Source organism: Sinocyclocheilus rhinocerous, unplaced genomic scaffold (assembly GCF_001515625.1).
Source record: "Sinocyclocheilus rhinocerous isolate Xijiao unplaced genomic scaffold, SAMN03320098_v1.1 scaffold2899, whole genome shotgun sequence".
In the NCBI taxonomy this organism is placed as follows: Eukaryota; Metazoa; Chordata; class Actinopteri; order Cypriniformes; family Cyprinidae; genus Sinocyclocheilus; species Sinocyclocheilus rhinocerous.
The window spans coordinates 138711-152779 of NW_015624228.1; the positions used below are offsets into that span (position 1 = coordinate 138711).

General features: G+C 40.0%; 2 protein-coding genes across 3 annotated transcripts in view; one reads left to right on the top strand and one right to left on the bottom strand.

Moving 5' to 3' along the window:
• Positions 1-2208, bottom strand: part of LOC107739874 (uncharacterized) — a 3487-nt gene extending 1279 nt beyond the window's left edge. Inside the window, exons 1-4 of one of the 2 annotated variants that reach the window (XM_016552104.1) lie at positions 2164-2208; positions 1379-2050; positions 1262-1307; positions 838-929 (exon numbers count right to left, since the gene is read on the bottom strand). In XM_016552104.1, the coding sequence (XP_016407590.1) occupies positions 838-929; positions 1262-1307; positions 1379-1992 (752 nt within the window). In that variant the 5' untranslated portion in view covers positions 1993-2050; positions 2164-2208. The remainder of the gene's footprint in view (positions 1-837; positions 930-1261; positions 1308-1378; positions 2051-2163) is intronic. The other variant, XM_016552114.1, reaches the window with a different exon arrangement.
• A 143-nt stretch (positions 2209-2351) lies between these two features.
• On the top strand, positions 2352-5612 carry LOC107739868 (arachidonate 5-lipoxygenase-like). The gene is made up of 6 exons (XM_016552091.1): positions 2352-2378; positions 4138-4331; positions 4459-4583; positions 4709-4809; positions 4900-5070; positions 5159-5612. The coding sequence occupies exons 1-6, from the start codon at positions 2352-2354 to the stop codon at positions 5336-5338; spliced, it is 798 nt and encodes a 265-aa protein (XP_016407577.1). The 3' UTR covers positions 5339-5612.
• Positions 5613-14069: the final 8457 nt, after the last annotated feature.

Here is a 14069-nt window from a genome sequence, read left to right on the forward strand (position 1 = left end):
TTTTTTTTTTTTTTTGGTCCAGAAATCTTATATTGATTATTTTCATAATTTTTTTTCTAAATATTTTTTGCTGATTTTTATTATATTTACCTTTTATTCTGGATATTTTTATTAAAATATAAGCAAATAAGCATTTTTCGTACATTATTTCGCCAAAAAACAAATAAAGACAATTTCAGTCCTGTTTTATCAAAAACCAACAGCTGGCCTTGGAATTGAGTCACTGTGTCTCTGATGCCATCTGGTGGGGAAAAATGACATAAATTGCTTTTTATGGTTACAGCCACTAGAGGGGCCTATAGGATCCTATGGAGATTTTAAACTGAGCAAAACAAGTTAAACATGACAGTCCATAAGGAGAAATTAGATAATCTTGAGGCTTCAATTTGGTTGTTTATGGATTCAAATATATATTGAAACAAAAACAATTCTAACTGAATTATAATGTAAACATATGTATATCCATACAATTTCATAAATATGAAATATAATTTTTTTAAAAATATAAATATATTTAAAATATAAATATGAAAAAACGCAGTTTTCTTGTAAATTCCATTCATTCCTATGTGGGTCAAAATGACCCGCGAGGGACACTTTTGTTACCTTTTTTATTGCACCCATTTAAACTCCTTGAATCCACTCAGTTTTGTGTGTGTGTGTGTGTATTCCCGGTGCAAGTGTGACAAAAGTAAATAAATCTTGGACCGGTACGATCAACACACGATTTTTAGAATTTTTTTGAAAATCAGTTTTGGGTCAAAATGACCTGAGGGACGGATGAGGGTTTTAACTAAATGCAAGGAAGTGAGGAGCAGAAAAACAATTTTCTCCTACTTTGAAGGCCAGCCATGATTTTGCACAGACTGGAGAAAGAATGATAAGGCGGTGCTTGAACGGTTGTTTGTTGCTGGTTCCAAGTACATGATCTATACCAAAAAAAGAATAAATGGAATACATTAAATCAGTGGTTCCCAAACCTGTCCTGGAAGCCCCCCTGCCCTGCACCTTTTGTATGTCTCCCTTATCTAACACACCTGATTCCACTCATCAGCTCGTTAGTAGAGACTGCAAGAACTAAATTGGGTGTGTCTGATTAGGGAGACATACAAAATGTGCAGGGCAGGGGGTACTGCATGGAGAGGTTTGAGAACCCCTGCATTGAATCATTTAAACATAGATAGATAGATAGAATCAGACTGAGGATAGACAGACAGACAGACAGATAGAGATGGATAGAGCTAGATAAAAAGCTGTTTACTTTTCGTGAGAACCCATCTATCCCACCGAATATGATGATGTTGTACCTTCAAAGTAAAACAATGTTAAACGTAATATATTACCTATGATAGTGTAATGTTATGCAATAAGACAATACCTTATAAGCTTGTGATTCGTGTCAATGTGGACTAAGGACAATGGACTTTTAACAAAATATGACCTCCTGACAATACACCCCAGCTGTGTCATCCTTTCCAAAATTCCAGGGGCATCCACTCTGTGCATGGATTCTTTTATGCGGTTCCATTGAACTCTATGTCCGTCTGCTTGCAGGCAGCCTTTTATCATCCTATATCCAGCATTTGGTAGTCTTCTTTTGATGGCCGAAATGGCATTATCCAATTCATTGTCAGATATGGTGCTATACGTAGTTTTTACAGATAAACCCAAGTCACGCATTCGGCGGAAGATTGTTGAATGGCTTACTCCTAAAATGTTCGCAATACAAGAAACTGGTAAAGACATCTCAATGAGCCGGGACAGCATTTCCTCGGAAACAAAAAACTTCGGTTGACCTCGTCCACCACCACATTCCCTCTTAAGAACTGGGCCCACCTCTTGGGAAAGAGCTGCATGATTTTTTTTGTTGTAGATCCATGAGGGTCTCCAAAATATAATTTGGCACATCAAAGATAGTGGAGGCTGACGACAAAATAAACACTTCTTGATTGATAACATACTGAAAATAGTCCAAGTCCAGCTGATGGCCATCTAAAACGGCACTTACTCGTGACCTGAGGCATTCTAGTAAGTGCGTCATCAGCGGTCCCTGTAAGTCAAATTACTCTGACATTAATATTACTTAGACAAAATCCTCTCTGTTATTAGTGATAACTAACCCTTAAACATGTCCGAATTTGAAAAAGAAAAAAAATCACTTACCTGAGACGATGAGTGAGCGCTTGGCTGCTGATCCGCCATTTTGGCGCAACTCGTCAGTTCTGAACTTACTCGGAGGATGCAGAGTGGGTATAATACCTTTAAGTGAGCTACACCCTGTGTATTTGTCCCTATAACCACGAGAGCTACACCTGGTTAAGCCAGTGACAGTCAGAAATCAGAAGCCCCTAATGGTGTTCCCCATGGTTCTTCCATTGGTGCTTCAGTATGATCCGTCCTGAACGCAGATTTGCGGAAATACCACTATACATTAATCTACTTGAAAAATGATTTCAGAAGAGATCAGAATAAATCAAATGTAACAATTTATTATCAGTCAGGTAAACATGTATTATGCCAATTACACAGTCAATTCAAAGATATCAAATCAATACAAGACATCAAATTCTCAAAGATAACTCTAAGAGTAAAGGATGCATACCTGACTTCAGGAAAATACATAGTATAGAGTGTGTGGACACACTCCATACTACTGGCTTTCTGGCTACAGAATCGTAGCGAATCGTAGTAATCGTAGAAAGTAGTGTTTTGTCACTTCGCGTAAATACCCAGACCTGAACAGAGAAATCTTCAAATCAGTTGTAAAAGCATCAAAGACCTTTTGGTTTGTTAGGGTCTCGTAACCCAAAAGGTCACACACCAAGTTTTGGGGATGAAAACAAATGGTTATCAAAGATCTTTATTGGGGCATCTCCCACATCAGAAGAACAGGTTTTGTTTAGTTTATTCTTGCCTGTTCTGTTGATGCGAGAGTGAAACCACCTAACCAGTCGCACCTGAAGTATTTACATTGACCACACATAGAAACAATAGATTTGTGAAATTTGCATGACTGACTGCGACCTGAGGGGAAGGAGAGGGTGTGAGGAGTCAGGAACTCAGCATGGGGGGGATGAGATGAGATTGGGCCAGCTGTTGTTCTGTGCTTTTTCTCGTAGATCCTATCTTCAGATTAGTGAGTTTTGTTATTTTATTACAGGATAGGAATCTCGAATTCAGTATTGGTAAAATCCATCCTGTCACAACTGTACACTTTTACTGTCATGTGACCATGTATTTTGGAACCACCCATCATTTCTGCCACACTGTGATAAGGAGAAACACATGGGGGGAATGGAAGGCACCCATTTACTTTAAAAACGGTTTTTGGCTTGTCAAAGTCAACTTTTAGCATAACAGATGTAATGGTTGTTACATCAAAGCAAATGTATCCAGGTCTACAAATATTTGTGATACATATAGGTGATTTAGCAACATATAAAACCATGCAAATCATTTAGCTAAAATGTAAAAGATGTGGGAAGAATCATTGAAAAGGGGAAATATGTCTAGTGAAAAGTGCTGAGTGCCACAAATGCTGGAAAAGGGGTCTTTTGGCTGCAGCGATGTAATAAACTTCCTGGGTGAGTTAACCCATATTGTAAATGTAAAACGCCTAGTCGTCACAGAAGCTCCCGTACTTGCATTCTATGATGTTACGAAGCCCACAGTCATCAGTACAGATGCCAGCAACTGCGGTCTGGGTGGGGTTTTGCTGCAGGACCATGGTGGACAGTTGAAACCAGTCCCAAAGAGAACAAAACCTCCTGATCAATACCTCCTACCTCCTTGTGCATCAAATGCACTGACCAGACATGAAGAAACCAGGAAATCACAAACGAGTCCAGTACAGCATTATGGGAGATGGAGTTAACATAAGTTTTAAGAGATAAAAAATTTGACATGCTTAATAATTCCTTTCACTTTTCACATGGTACTGACGTAAATTAAATATTAATATGTAGAGGTGCTACAACAGCCCAAAACCAAAACCCCATTAGACTTGAATATAATGTTATGCTGCATCGATTTTCTTCCCCACACCCCTACTAGCTGTAGGCTCTGGCTTCAAATTCACTGCACTTCTTTAAACAAGCATTTACAAGATGTAATCTGAGACAGAAAAATAATCACTAGTGTCCTACCTCAAAGGCTAACGGCACCGGTGGAATTGCAGTTGTCGAAGTGATTCTTAAGGCCATGAAGACTTTAACCTACAAGTCCCTGTGCTTCCCTGAGTCCGTGAAAGCTCGAGGAGCGGACAACAAGGACGACCTGCCCGACTACTACTACAGAGATGATGGCATGATGGTCTGGGAGGCAGTGAAAAGGTAACTGATAAAATACACAAAAATGTACAGATGTTCAAATGCTACTGGTGAGATTTAATGACAATGAAGTCATTAGTAAAGCATTTGACGCCAGGATTTACTTTTGAATTTGCTGATCTTCCTCCAGTTTCGTTTCTGATGTGGTCAGGATCTACTATGGCAGTGATGAGTCCGTTCAGGAGGACGAGGAGATCCAGGCATTTGTTCAAGATGTCTGCTCCTCCGGTATGAAGTACTGTCCCCAGAATTGTGGTGAGTACAGGATCAATTTACTATAAGTGTGCATGTTCTTATGATTGCATATGCATTGTGTTTGCATGGCGTACAAAGTCACATTTCATTGCATATCAAGTTCAAAATGTTACCAATGTTCACAGAGTTTCCAGATTCCCTGAAAACTCGGGAGCAGTTGGTCGAGTACCTGACTGTTGTGATTTTCACAGCTTCAGCACACCATGCTGCTGTCAACTTCGGACAGGTGGGATTACAAAGACTTTTCTGGATGAATCTAAACTATGCCTGGGTTAGCATCTATAGGCTGATATCTGTGTGCCTGCCTGTGTTCCAGTACGACTGGTTTGCCTGGGTCCCAAACAGCCCTTCCACCATGAGGAAGCCTCCTCCCACACAGAAGGGCCAGGTGGATATGAAGTATATCATGGAGAGTCTGCCGGACCGTGGACGTGCCAGTTGGCATCTAGGAGCAGTTTGGGCCCTAAGTCAGTTCCAGGACGAAGAGGTTTGATGACCGATTATTCATAACTAGTTTGAATATACTTGCAACACAAAACAAAGAAAACAGTATTTTGTCCAAATCTTCTCCCCAGCTGTTTTTAGGTGTGTATCCAGATAACTACTTCACTGACCAACCAGCCTTGGAAGCCACTAAGACTTTCCGCGAGAAATTAGTTGAAGTGACCAACATCATCAAGAGCCGAAATGAAAAACTGAAATTGCCCTATTGGTATCTGTCTCCAGACAGAATCCCCAACAGCGTGGCAATCTGAGAGAACATCCGTGGGAAATATATATATATATATATATACTTTTTAACTGGGCTATTTGGATCCACATCACAACATAACTCCATAAACAAAATCATTGCTACAGTAACTGTAAGGATTTTAGTGAAAATGGTCATCTGGATGGAAATAATACAAAGTATTATACACTTACACCAAGAATTGGATGTCTATACAAAATAAAAACAAATAAATATGCAATCACCATTCACGGTAATTGAAATGTGATGCATTTAGGGATTCTCATCGGCGACGTGTGGGTGTGTGTTACTTCAAGAGAGCAACCATCTGCAAACATGCAAACAAATGTAATTTTTATAATCATTAGTCATTCATGTAGTTGTCATTTGATTTATTATGTCATTTTATGTTTTTATATTACTTATTTCCTTTCTATCTTATGATTGTGGGGTTTCGTAACAAAATAACACTTGTTGGATTTGTACTGATTAGATGAAGTCTGAGCATTGAAACATACTAAGATTATTCAATAAACCATCACTTTGTCTCCTGCTTTCTGCTCTGGTCAAATTTGCTTTGGTTACCAGACAAGACTTGCTGTTGACAGGTTTTACTGTTTGACAAAATGGATATTTGCTGGAAGGATTCGACATCTGAGAGGTCGGAAATCTTCCATAGAAATCTAACAGTAACACAAATAAGATATTATTTTGGCATTGACGCTATGGGAACACTACTGTGTGAGCTGGTGTCTGAAGCACATGTCTAAACACACCAATCTGAACATATGGATGTCATGAAATAGCGTAGTGCTTCACCGAGTCCATAAATAGATGCCAGAGATGCACGTCGACAGTAGGGCTGGGCGGTATGATGGTAGATATCGTTACCACGGTATAAAGTGTCTATTGTTAGAGATTCTGCTACATCATTTATTTCGCGGTATGCAAATATATCCACGTTATATACACCTAAGAGTAATAAAGAAACATGCATGAATGAGAAAATAAAGAGTGGGACGTGATGGCCCAGACAAACCATCATTTTGATTGAGATTTAATGTTTAAAGTTTGATGTATGTTGAAGCAACATTGAAATTTTCATGAAAGTCAACAGCCCAAATGGGTTTTGTTCTCTCAAAATTGTTCTCTTTAGCTACAAACTCCGGTTAAATGGTAAATGTTTTTGGCTGTTCGGGAGCTAGCTTGATTGAGTTTTATATTCGTAATCATGTATTGAGCAAATTGTAGCATTTTGAATAGTTTTTACCTCAGAAAAGAATGAATCGATGGCTTTATTACTGCTTTAGTGACGTATGAGGACGTTACACGTCTTATAACGCACAGAAATGCCAACAGCCATCTACTTTCTGGCCGCTGCCCAGATTGGTTGGGTGTAAGTTTCAAGATTGCTTTTTCCAAATTTTCCTAGAACATTCTCATTGGTGGTTTTTGTAGTATGCTCAACTTAATATTTGAATTTCTAATGGAGGTGTTGATCTGTATTTTCCTTACAATAACACGTAGGACTAATGAAATCCAACCATATTAAATAAATGAATATATGCAGTCAGAGCATTTGTACATGGATTTATGTGTGGTATTTTTGTAGCTCCTTTAGGTTGAATTATACCATTACATCAAATATGTTTTTAGGAGCTAAGGAAGCCACCCAGTGGAGTTGGGACTGAATCAGGGGAGTCCACTGCAGCAACATAGAAGTGGTGCAACCTCATGGATGAGGCAATAGGTGGGAATGTTCATCAGATGTCTTAAATTGCTCAAAAATTAAATAATGAATAATTCTAGAATAATTGGGGCGATTTTGTAGGCATCTTCATGGAAAATAAATATAATATAAAACCCTGAAAAATGACTTTTTACTTATTGCCTTATTTTGCATTGTTTAATACACTGTTTGACTCACTTTATTCACTATCAATTCAGGCAAATCGAAGAGCTAACATGTTATCATATTAATAATGAATGTTGCTTCTTGACCTAAAACAAGGGAGCTCATTTGTGAATGAAGTGCAGTCTGGTGTCTAGAAGCGATACAGTGGGAGGCTATATATATATATATGTATGTCTTCCAGGTTAAAACAGAGCACTACACTAAAGAGGACACATTTGGTCACTCATGTTAACTTCCTAATGTGATAATTATAAGTAATTTAACATTTTATTCAACAATTACAAACCTTTTTTTGAAAACAGAAAAGTAGTAAACATCTTTTGTCACAAAATTTGAAAAATGAAAAAGCAGCTATTCTTGCTGTAGTAATTAACAATTAACTTATAATAAATAACATATATCAGAATAATTATTTTGTTTTGCAGACTTTTTTTTTAGCAACAGTGACAAAGTAAAACAAGTGTTGGTCATCATAGCTAACAAATAAAGATTAAATAAACTTTTCAACAACTGTATAAAAAATAAAGCTGGCTTCTTTCTCACAACTGTTGCATACAGTAAATATAAATATTCAAATACCAATTTGCTTCTGTATGCATTAATTTGCTCATTCAAGCTTCGAGGTTTTTGGCTAAGAATACCAGTCTATCCACCATTGCAGGCTTGAGACTTGAACGTTGGCAAGTGATTATGTTGCCACTTGTACTTAAAACCCGCCCTGACGGGGAACTTGTAGTGGGAATAGGAAGATATTTGCGGGCAAGCTTGGCGAGATGTGGAAAGCTTACTCTATGTGTTTTCCAACCATGCAAGTGGATCTTGCTCTTCGTCTATAGAAGGTGTTAGCAGGTAGTTGCTTAATTCTGCTTCCACAGCATCTTTAAGGGTCACAGAGGAATCACCCTTTGCTGCAGCTCCGCTCAGTTTAAAGAAACTTCCCAAGGACTTCTTGGCTTTTTTTGCCTGGGATGTTTCAGCAATCTCGTGCTCCACCTCAGTGCTGCAGCTTGCCAAAATCTTCTGGCATTCCATCATCTCTGATGCAACTTTGGCCTTCACTCTGGGCTTGTCTGCACTGATGAAGTCCATATTGAATCGGGGGTCCAAACAAGAAGCCACATCTAGCAGCTCCTGAGTGGCATCATCTTTATATTTCTTATTGACGTAGTGCAACATATCGCTTGTATGATCCTCCGGGGAAAATGCTGTTTGCAAGTGGAAGTCCTCATCAATAAAGTGTATGGTCAGATTATGTAGGGCTCCGTTGTTCGGCTGGACCACAAGTCGGTTGTTGCTGCATAATATTTAACTTGTGATAGCTCAGTTTCCACTTGTCGTACAGCTCTGGGATGGCAACTTGAGAAAAATCAGTGCGTGATGGTATAACATAACGCTTGTCAGGTGTTTGTAAAACCTGGGTTGGTAACCATGTTAATTGATACCATGTCTTTCACAAGGTGAAATGTTATCGCATCCGTGATATCTTTCTGCCGCTTGGAACCCTTCTCATATGGTGTAACACTGGCAAACGCATCTGAAATAGTTTTTCACTTTGGACGGCAATCAGATCCGGCTTTGCACTCGTCATTCAGAGCTCTGTGGTGCCGACTTAAATGATCAAACAAATTAGTTGGCAACAACTGCACGGCACTCCCGACAAAGTACCTGTTTTTGGTCAACATCATCCTTTCTGTAGCTAAAATATTTCCAAATAACTGACGATGCGTTTCTTTTTGCGACCAAATCGTCCATTTCGGTGCTTTTCTCCCGTTCCTCTTTAATTTCACCATGCGCACGCAAGAGACTGCTTGTCAAAAACGTGAAGCAACAAACGTGTGATTTGTAAATAGTTTTTTTTAATAACCCTTAAATCAGAATTAATTACTTCATATCAGGAAAATATAGATTGTGCAAGTTTTTTTTCTCTTTTGAATCAAACAAACAAAATATGTATGTTTTGCCCTGCATCGCACCTCCTGCGATGTGACTATTGCGCATGCGCACATCGCGATGACGATGCTGAAACGATAATATCGTGCAGCCCTAATGCAGATCATATTTTAAGTTAAGCGAAATCAAGCAGTTTATAAGACAGGTATGTTCTTTCTTTATACTTTTTGAATGTTTCATTGATACAACGTGGCACTGAGTTGTTAGAAAAGAAATGCGTCGTGACATCATTGCTTGATGACGTCAGGAACCGATTAATCGGCTTTTTGAACCTGTTCAATGAACCGATCTGTCCGAAAAGAACCGGTTCGTGGAAATGAATCAGACTTTGCATCACTAGAGGACAGAGGAGAGAATGAGAAGGGAAGAAGTCAGGGAGGAGAGACTACTACTAAGATGTGTGTTGTTTTTTTTAAAGATTAATTCATGCTAACAAACAAAAACATTAATATTTCAATCTACTGTCATATGGGTCCAAACCAAGCGGCAGCCTCCCGCTCTCTCTCGTGAAACCAACAAGGAGGAGGTTGTAACATTAGCATTAGCAAGTTCACAGTAGCTCGCCGCTAGCTAAACCAGCTAGCTAGAGCTACAGAGATAGAATTTGGGAAACTTATTCCTATAGCAAAGGTATCAGGATGAAGTAAACCGTTAATTTCATTTACCAAATTCCCAGTTAGTTTAGTATATACAATGGTTCAAACCACTGAGCAGAAGGGGGATCTGCGCCCAAGCCAGTTGACAATGTTCTGTACACAAACACACACACACACACGCACGCACGCGCGATCCCAAACGTGCCGAAGAGTGGCTGTCCTGTGTGGTTTGCAGACATTGGTATCACGAAACATGTGCGGAAATAATGGTGTGATAGATGATGATGGGTCTCTCACCTGCAAGGAGTGTCTGTTCCCCGAGTAGCCCCAATTTTAATAGAATGGAGAACTTGAATAACCGAATGAATAATCCGTTAATCACATTGTTGCTTAAATTTTAGTTGATTCTTTTAAATGTTAATACAATGTTAAATAATTTTAACAGTTTTAAATTCATTTAAATAAATTAACACAGTAGATCGTTAATCCTGTGTAGAGATAGAAATTATTTTTCCTGATATTGGAATAAACATTTTGTTATTGAGATTTCTGTACTTGTAATTTTTTTCATAATGCTTTTTAAAAATTGGTGATATTGTGTTTGGCATGCATAAAGTATGGTGAATATAGGCATATAGGTGAATATTCAGGCAGAATTTTTTTTTTTTTTGCACAAAAACACTAGTGTCTCCTGTATATAATATCTACATTCTTCTGGTGTGGTTAGAAAACATCTTAGGGATTTCAGAAAAGTCTAATCCTCTGGTGGGTGTGGTGCCTTTGAATAGAGTGGGCTGTTCATAAGCACTCTGGAGTCATGCACAGATCCTGGATAACCCACAGGAATGTCCAGGTATTTACCTTGGTGATGCTCCGGAGATACAAGTGGATAGTTTTCTGTTTGAGCTTCAGGATCTTCTTAGAGACTCTGTGGACGATCATGTGAGCCGTGGATCGGGTTATGTCAACTCTGTAAGAGGTTGCACATGCCAGCCAGCCATAAGAAGACCAAAATGTCAATGTCTTGACCCCATCCATGGTCATGGTCCTCATGAAGAGTGGCAATGAGGTTGGCCAGGGTTTACCAGCTCAGCCGAAAGTCCGGCCTAAGGTCACTTTCTCCATCCAAGTACAACCTGAGGACAGGCACTTGTGGGTTCAGCGAACAGTATGGGTTTTGAGTGGATGACTGAAATAAAAATAAACCATAAATTCAGTACAATGTTTGATAGTAAAATGTGTTGTCAACCATACTGTGGAAAATAGTATTGTACATAATATAATCATAACTGAATGTTAAAAAAATAAGATTGGATAGGGAAAGCTCTGGCTTTGTGTGGATGTGGCCTAAAAGTTCATGCTCTCTCCAAAATATGCCTTTTTCTCCTCCTCCTCCTGATTAGTGTTGTCTAACGATTAATCGCATTCAAAATAAAAGTGTTTGTTTACATAATATATGTGTGTACTGTGTATATTTATTATGTAAATACACACAGGCGACCAAGGCGCAGGCGGGGATCCGGAAGGCCGCGGTAGAGCCAGAGCGACAGAGGACCAAGGTGGAGCTGGAGGGAGGGAGGAGCCCAACGGAGGGAGGGACGAGGTGCAGCCGGAGGAGTGCAGTCCCGAGGCGAGGGCAGGTCGACGACCGACCAAGGCGGAGCCAGGGGGACGAGGGAGCCCGGTGGAGCTGATGGATCCAATAATAGGAACAACCGGAGGCAGCCGGAGGAGTGCAGTCCCGAGGCGAGGGCAGGTCGACGACCGACCAAGGCGGAGCCAGGGGGACGAGGGAGCCCGGCAGAGAGGAGGGAGCTAAGAGCCAAGGCGGAGCCGCTGAGTCAACGGCCGAGGCGGAGTCCGGGCCTCGGAGGCTGGAGTGTGAGACAAAGGGTCCTCCAGCCAGGACGCCGATGGAAACTGGCAGACCCGTGGTGAAACCACACCACTGATAGTAGGCTGTGGGTGAGCAGAGGGGCTGACGGGACAGCGGAGGCGATGGTGAAGACTGAAATTTTGAGCAGTCCGAGGGTTCAAGGATGGTGTGTGCTGCCCACACACACCAGATGGCCACTCCCAGCACACCAGCTTAAACCAGCAGCCATGCTTCAAAACATACCTTACCATCATATGCTAGTTATTTCAACAGGGTATACATTCAAAAGTTGACAGGGAATGGTAATTTCAATGATAGATATATCGGCTCTGTAGATAGCTGCAAGACCGCCACCTTTACCACTTAAATGTAGCCTGTCAATGTATGTATAACCCAGTGGAGTACTCATATTTAGATTTATGAAGTCATTCGGCTGATGCCAAGCTTCACAGACACAGAAGAAAGTGTGTTTCAGAGTCCATAGAGCGGGAACATAAGACTTTAATGCCAGACCCAGTAGTTTGAAAGTTCCACCACGATCCTCTGTGTAAATATTTCGGCTGGCGTAAAAGCCGAAATGATCGTAGGGTTCTTTATACACAGATGTCAGGAGTAAATGATGTTCCAGTGAGAGAAGTTCAGAGAAGGTGTACACCATCAGACCAGACCTTATCCTAATGAAATCCAGTTGAAGGACCCGCTCTCCGCAAAGTGCAGTCAGGTACAAAATAATGATGTTACGACATCATGTTGCGTTTTGTGCCGAGGCTTCAGAGCGCGTGTCGAGAAATCCCGGCAGCTTTCAGTGAAGCGCGTGTCGAGGCTTGTATCGCTTTAGAGCAATGACGTCATTGATGACGTTCGAAGCCTCGCTTGGTCAGACTGGTTCAGGAAGTGGTTAGAATCTTGTAAATTCACGGTCCTCTGCCGTTAAACTCAGCCACTTTCCAGTTTTAGACTAATAATATTGGCCCTCCTGCCTATTATGAGCAAAGACTTGATTTACACACATTAGCCCCATAGCCCCATTCATTTCAAGCCAATACGTTTATTACACTGTTATGTTATATTATGTTATACAATCATTATATACGACTAGAAAATACACATTATATTCATATAAACAGATTAGTCTATGTGGAAATTGTTTTTTTTTTCTTCACCGTTATTTCTAAGCCTCAACTGGCGCAAAATACAGTGTATCACAGACCACATCAAGTCATCTGTAAAGTATCTGCTTGTTTTACACTCTTTGGCCACCAGGTGGTATTGTGAGCAAATGAAGCCTCGAGAAATGAACCCTTTTGTGAACCACTTGGATGAAAAGCTTCAATGCTTCATGAGGCTTCATCTCGCCATCACTAGTTACGACCTCTAGGGGTTAGCCGTAACAGAAAAAGAGATCCGAGTTCACACCAGAGAGATGCCAAATAAACAATTTTATTTTCTTTCAACGGGAATATCTTCAGGGGTAGACAAGGCCAAAACAATAAACAAAACAAACTTCTTTTTGACCACAAAATAACCTCAAACGAAAATAAAGAAAAGAAAATACAGACCAACTTCCCTACCTCCCTCAATCATAAAAAAAGAGAAAAATATATACAAAAAGAAATGGCGTCTAGCCCCCTACATCCCTCAATTTGGCAAACGTGTATTTACAAGAATATTTACAAAGATGCAGGGCGTACACAAAGCAGAGTCAGAATCCAAATCATAGTCAAAACAGGCAATGTTCAGATAAACAGGAGTTTTAGAATTTGATCTTACAATAACAAACACTCAACAGATTCACTACACTCAGAATATCTCTCTCTGGTACGACACTCTTTAACAACCAAATGACGACGAAGATACAAACAATAGCAGAAAACAGACAATACAGACAATCGCGAAACACGACGGTACGAAGTCAGAAGACGAGTGTTTGGGGCGGTCCTTATCTCTGGGTTCTCTGGGTAGTAGGACCAATCACCATCTCCAGCTGGTTAACAGAGGCCACACCCATCTGGAACACAAACATGTCTACACACATGAGCAGAGAGATCAAATACATACAAAAAACAGTTCACAGATGCATAGAATATCTCAAAGTCATAACAATACATATTAAGGAAATCCTCATTGGTAGGAACAGTAGTATCCAAGAAGAATTACATGGAGTAAAATCCAGACATGTTTTCCACACAGCAGTACAGGGCAGCCTATATCACACAGGCCACAGCATATAGTCCCAGTCACGCAGCAGGATCACGGTTCACGCAGCATTAAACCACATGTACTGAAGGATAAACCACATGTAAAAGAAGTGTGAAAAACTAAGTAATAAAATCAATTAAATAATAAATAAAAATGAAAAAGGTAAAACAGTTTAAAATACGAATGGAGAAGCAGCAGCCAACGTACGCCAGCCTTCTCT

Bases quoted from the DNA above. Each gene is read 5' to 3' on its own strand.
- LOC107739868 (XM_016552091.1), top strand. From the start codon at position 2,352: ATGGTGTTCCCCATGGTTCTTCCATTG. The intron at 4,810-4,899 runs GTGGGATTACAA...CCTGTGTTCCAG, and splicing joins CTGCTGTCAACTTCGGACAG to TACGACTGGTTTGCCTGGGT. The intron at 5,071-5,158 runs GTTTGATGACCG...TCTTCTCCCCAG, and splicing joins GTCAGTTCCAGGACGAAGAG to CTGTTTTTAGGTGTGTATCC.